The sequence below is a fragment of the Triticum dicoccoides genome, chromosome 2B (genome assembly GCF_002162155.2).
Source record: "Triticum dicoccoides isolate Atlit2015 ecotype Zavitan chromosome 2B, WEW_v2.0, whole genome shotgun sequence".
NCBI classification, from domain to species: domain Eukaryota; kingdom Viridiplantae; phylum Streptophyta; class Magnoliopsida; order Poales; family Poaceae; genus Triticum; species Triticum dicoccoides.
This window is the reverse complement of record NC_041383.1, coordinates 85,837,401-85,843,569: the sequence shown is the minus strand read 5'-3', so window position 1 is coordinate 85,843,569 and position 6,169 is coordinate 85,837,401. Positions and strand designations below refer to the sequence as shown.

The window sequence follows — 6,169 nt, the reverse complement described above, 5'->3', positions numbered from 1 at the left end:
GGTGGCCTGCCGGCTCATCATGGGCACATGATTGCATGGGGCCACACGGATCAGCCCGAAGCCCGCGCCCACCTGGCTGGATGGGTCAGCGCTGGACCCTGCGTCGGTCAGCTGCGCCTGGGCGCGCCGCTTGTAACAGCGCGGTTCGTCGCGAAACCGCGGACCGCCCGAGCCACCAGGATGTCGCCACGTGGAGGCTGGCGATTGGAGCGGAGCCAACGCGGGGCTGCCGCCACCTGAGGGCTGGCGCGTGGCGTGCGTGGAGCCGCGGAAACCCGTGCGGGCGGCAGATTCTATTGTGGTTGACTCTGGCGCACCTGCCAGCAGTGATCCCGACGCAGATCCTCTGCCCTGCTGCTGATTCGGTGGCGATCCCGAGGAGGATCTGCTCCCCAAAGCTGGACACAACAAATATGGCAATTGGGGACCAATTTCTTCATCATTTTGCTCGATTTCTTCATCATTTTTCTCACTGTTTGTTCCTGCAACATCACCAGAGGACTCATGTGCACCATTAGGAGGGTTAGTCAGCATTGAATCATCACAAGTATTTCCCCCTTGATCAAGACCGAGGAGGTGAGATGGCAGGAGAAGAATTTCCTTGCGAAGTAGTGCATCAGCGTTGGGATGAAGATCAGCAAAGGGAAACTTTGTTTCGTCAAGAACAACATCACGGGATATATAAACACGCCCTGTTGACACATCTAGGCATTTGACACCTTTGTGTTGAGCGCTATACCCAAGAAACACACATTGTTTTGAGCGAAACATATGTTTGCGTTGGTTATATGGACAAAAATTTGGCCAACATGCACACCCAAAAACACGAAGAGACGTGTAGTCAGGTTTGGTGTGGAGTAGCCTTTCTACTGGAGTTTCGTTATTGATAACACGACTAGGAAGCATGTTAATGATGCGAATAGCAGTGAGAAAAGCTTCATCCCAGAATTTTAGAGGCATGGAGGCGCCAGCTAAAAGAGCTAAGCCGACCTCAACAATGTGCATGTGCTTGCGTTCGGCAGAACCGTTTTGTTGATGAGCGTGGGGGCATGACACACGGTGAGAGATGCCGAGAGTTTGAAAGAAAGAATTTAATTTCTCATACTCTCCGCCCCAGTCTGATTGGACAACAAGTATCTTGCAGTCAAACTGGCGCCCAACGAGTGCTTGGAAGTTTTTAAAGACTTGAAAAACATCGGACCTTTTCTTGAGAAGATAAATCCAGGAGAATTTACTATAGTCATCTATGAAGCTAACATAGTACGTATGTCTACCAACTAAGTTGGGGGCAGGACCCCACACATCTGAAAAAATTAATTGCAACGGTTTGGTAGAAACACTAGTAGAAATAGGATAGGGTAGCTGATGACTTTTAGCTCGTTGACAGGAATCACAAACAATTTCAATATTGTGCTCACCAACAAACGGGAGTTTATTCTTTCTAAGAAAATTTTCAACTAAAGAAAAAGAAGCATGTTCTAAACGATCATGCCATCGTGTGGATGAAAGCTTGATAGCAGCACAAGCTTGTTTATTCAGTCTCCTAAGCTCCGGAATCAACGGATAGAGTCCAAAAACACATCTACCTCGATAGAGAATGCTCTTCGTCGCCGCCTGATCCTTGATCAAAAAGAAATAAGGGTGAAATTCAAGGAAGACATGATTATCAAGGGCAATTCTATGGACAGTAAGGAGACTCTTATCGGCATTTGGAACATGCAAATTTTCCTAAGATGAATTTTACGAGAAGGGGTACTAAAACTTGAATTACCAATGTGACGGATCTCCCATACCTTCACCACTAGCTGTGTGGATTTGGTCCTTGCCGCAGTATTTCTCCTTCATGTTCACCTTCTCGAGCTCGTTGGTGATGTGGTTGGTGGCACCTCTGTCGACGTACCAGTTGGTGTCGATTCCGTAGGAGCCATCTGCAGCCGCCGCCACCTTGTCATCTTCTTGAGAGGAATCGTCGTCCTCTTCATAGCGGTACCAACAATATTTTGCTGTGTGCCCCAACTTGCTACATATCTGGCAGCGAGGAGCATCAGGTCGTGCACGAGGATTGCCGCCACCGCGATGAGTTCTGTTGTTGGAGGGAGCACGCCCGCCATTGCGGGAATTGGAGCCGCCACCGTTTCCGCCTCCACTGGACCTCCCCCTGCCCCGGGAGAAGCCGCCGCGCCGAGAGGAGCCGCCACGACCGCGAGAGGCCGAGTTCGCAGAGGACTTGAAGCCGCCGCCGCTGGACCCGTGGAAGTGCACCATCCGCTGATCAAAGTTGGATAGCATGGCGAACAACTCGTCGATGGTGAGGGGGGTTACACGAGCATCCAGAGCAGAGATCAGAGGCTGGTAGCCAGCATCGAGCCTGTGGATGATGTAGGATATAAGCTCATCGTCGAGGATCGCCTTGCCCGCCGCGGCTAGCTCGTTGGCGTAGCCACGCATGGTGGCGAAGTAGGAGGCGACGGAGAGGTTGCCCTTCTGCGCATTGATGAGAGAAGTGCGGATGTTGTTGATGCGACTCGCCGATTGCGACAAGTACATGCCGACGAGCGTGGTCCAAAGCGCGCTCGCAATGGTGACCGTGGTCACCGTGAGGAGCACCTCCTTTGTGAGGTTGCCCAGCAGGTAGCCAAGGACCTGCTGGTCCTCCCTGACCCAGATTGGGTGGAGAGGGTTGGGCGTTGAAGTCTCCTTGCCTTCCTTGGTGGTGACGAGGAGATTTGCCGGCTCCGGCTGGGTGCCGTCGACGTAGCCGAAGACCCCGGCGCCACGCAGTTGGGGTATGATCTGCGTGCGCCACAGCACGTAGTTCGTGCAGGATAGCTTCTCGGTGACCTGGCCATTGAGACTAGCCGGGAAGGAAGCGCCGTAGGAGGAAGACATGGTGGCTTCGGCACAGATGGTTCTGATAGCTAGATGAGTTGAAGAAGAGGGGCTCTGATTACCATGTGTGAGCGGTGAAACGTCTTACCCTGTTGGGGGCGACGTATTCATGTTATATAGTAGGGGAGCCAAAACCCTAGATTACATGCGTGCGGTTACAGGAGATAAGAGAGAATCAAGATACAACTTGAGGGAGAAGAAAAAGGAGAGGAGATATATCTCATACAAACTACCTCCTAGCCATATCTCTATATCCCAACTATATACCGCACATGTGATGTTTAATACTAACTAGCTAGGAGATGAAGATCAAGCGACGTGCATGCATGCAGGATCATTTGAACATTGAGGGTTGGGGTAGGATGAGCCCATGCCAAGCCCGAAAGTTGAACACCTATTTGGTCATTCTAGTACTATACATTAGTTTTTTTTTTGCGCACAATCAGTATTGATGTTCTTGAAATAGCATACGAGTAATTTGAGTTTGATGATGTTGATTTGAGATATTGGCACTGGTTTAATTTGAGAAAATATTGACACTGGTTTAATTTGAGAAGCCAAGTAAAACCTGAACCAGCATAGCTATGGGGCGACAGTGATGCAAAGGGAGAGAGGAAACCACCTGCACAACGGTCCAAGCAAGAAAACAGACGTTCCTTTCTAGCGTCCAAACCAATGTGTTTCCGAGTCCGTCATTTTTCTTGTGAATGAGAGTTGCTGTATACGGAGTACTTTTTTACTTTGGATAGAGTTTTTTTATAAGGGTTTGTAGAGATATAGTTACTGTAGTATTACCTCTGTCCCAAAAAGTAGATTTGCCTAGATACGTACATCCGTATCCGGCCCAAAAAGCTTGTCTTAGATTTGACAAGCTTTTTGGGACCAAGGGGGTACATTAGAGCAACTAGCAGAATAAATTGTTCAGGGACCTATTTTGAACTTTCGGCATCAGAATCCTCATTCATCTAGATGATCACTAGTGCACATCTCACACAGCAAGACGCTCGGAGAATGTGTCCTGAATCTCAGCTCCAAATGCTCCCAACAGTGGAGTGGAATAGAGCATCAGAAACCAGCATAGCATGACCTAATGGTGGCAGCAGGAGGAACATCAAGTATGCGTGAAACTACGTGTATGTCCTCATCCTAATTATACAAATTAGTCTTAAATTACCTGAGAATTCCTTCCATGTACAAGCACAAAAGAGCATGAAGACTCTTGAGGAGCTTCAGCTGAAGAAGGAAGCACATTCAGAGCTGGTTGAGGGTCATCCACAACTTCCAGAACACAATTCTTAAGCACTAGCAAAATAGAGCATGCTACTAAGCTAGCAAGAAAATGAACATTCATATACTCTCTTTTGTACGGCATCTCTCTCCTTGACCAAAACATACAGACTGTGCAGAGATTTGGAGAACAAAGTACCAAGAGGTTTGTAACATAACCGAAGCAAGCCTCAGAAAACCACTCCACCACAGAACCAGATTACTCACGATCCCCAACGCGCCGGGCGGTCTGGGAACTTTGTTGATCCACTGAAGAGAGACAGATAAGCTGATTTCGCAGTGTAGCTGATCCAAGCATTGTTGCAAAGAGACGAACTCGCCGATCTAGTTGATTGCACAACAACGGGGGACAGCAACAACAATGTCAGGAGCCACTTCGTGAAGGCACCATTCATCCACCCATCGTTGCCAATAATATTGCAAGTACTACTTGATGCTCTGAAGAGGCTGGTGGCGTTGAAAAAATCCTAATCCCACCCCACAGACAGGAGTCTTTCGTATGCTTTCATGGAAGATAAGTAGTTCATCATTTTATAATGCCTAACCGTTGGAGAGGAGCTCGTGCGCTATTCTGTCCCGCTCCTTGGCCGCGTCAACCACGTCGTCCTCCTCCCAGGAGGGCTCAGGATGGAGGTCGGCGTTGAGCTCCTCGCCGTTGCGCTCACACAAGTTGTGCAGCACACAGCAGGCACCGATCATGTTGTGAAGTTCCTTCATCTTGGGCTCGGTGCGGCCCTGCAGGCAGTGCCACCGCGCCTTGAGCCTCTGGAACGCGCCCCGCGCTGCTGCGTGCGCGGGAGCGATCCGCTCGTTGAAGTAATGCTGCACCCACGTCAGGTTTTGATGCTTGTATGGCACGATCATCCAGTCCGTGAGCGGGTAGCTCACGCCGCCAACCAGTCGGAACTTGTCTCCGAGCTGGCCAGCCTCGAAGCAGGCATGCAGCGCCGACCGTTTCAATACTGCTGCGTCGGGCAGCCCACCCGGCCAGCCGAAGCCATCAACATCCACAAGGGCCTGCACGGTGACGGAGTAGGACGCCATGTTGTTGAGAACTGAGAGGCGGTGGTTGTAGTACGCGTCGACATTATCCTTGGGTGGGCCGATGGGAACGTGGTCGGTGCACACAGCACCGACAATGCCGGGGATCCCAGACACGGCGTGGAACCTAGAGGCGGCGCCCGCGGTGGAGTCCATCTCCCAGCGGATGAGCTTGGGCATGAGGACGTAGGTGAGGGTGTCGCAGACCTGGAGGACGATGTTGTGGCAGGTGGAAATGCCAAGGCTGAAGCGGCTGGAGACCTCGCGGAGGGGCTCCCCGGTGGCGAGGCGCCAGAGGCAGACGGCGACACGCTGATGCACGGGGATGGCGGCTTGCGACAAGGTGTCCTCCTTGGTGAGAGCGGCGCTGAGCTCATCACATAGGTCGTTGAATGTGGAGCGACACATGCGGAAGGCCAGCCGGAAGTCAGCTTCTGGGCATGCTGGGTCACTCAAACTATCCCACCACTCCGTGCTCCGCCCCTGCACCCACACCTGCCTTGCTGCCATCACTGCGTCCCCGCCGCTGTAGGCAGGTGAGGTCAGGGGATTATGTGATGAACTGCTGTTTGCAGTTTCTTTTTTCCTTTTCTTTGCAGGGAAGCTGATGGCAGTTTCTTCTGAATAGTCAGCACTTTCCGTTTTATCAAGCATATCGACTATGTGGGTCGAATTTCGTGTTTTGACCCTTTTTGAAATGAAAATCGGGATCTGACCTCAGTTCGAAAAAATTTCGGGATCTGACCCTTTTGCCTACCGCCAGAGGGCCTGGCGGTAGGATTGCGTGCCCTACCGCCATAGCCTACGGCGGTAGGCCATTTGACGGCGACTGACGGCCGTTGGCAGCCGCTGACGTGGAAAAGGGCCTACCGCCATCCCCTACGGCGGTAGGTTACTGGAGCCTACCGCCATAACCTCTGGCGGTAGGGTCCTGTGTTCTGGATAAGATGGG

The 6,169-nt window shown here is 51.4% G+C and overlaps 1 protein-coding gene across 1 annotated transcript; it reads right to left on the bottom strand.

Annotated features, from left to right (window-relative positions):
• Positions 1–4,716: 4,716 nt before the first annotated feature.
• On the bottom strand, positions 4,717–5,871 carry LOC119360542 (protein ALP1-like). The gene has a single exon (XM_037626136.1). It carries the CDS (start codon positions 5,869–5,871, stop codon positions 4,717–4,719), a length of 1,155 nt encoding a protein of 384 aa, XP_037482033.1.
• Between the last annotated feature and the right edge of the window lie 298 nt (positions 5,872–6,169).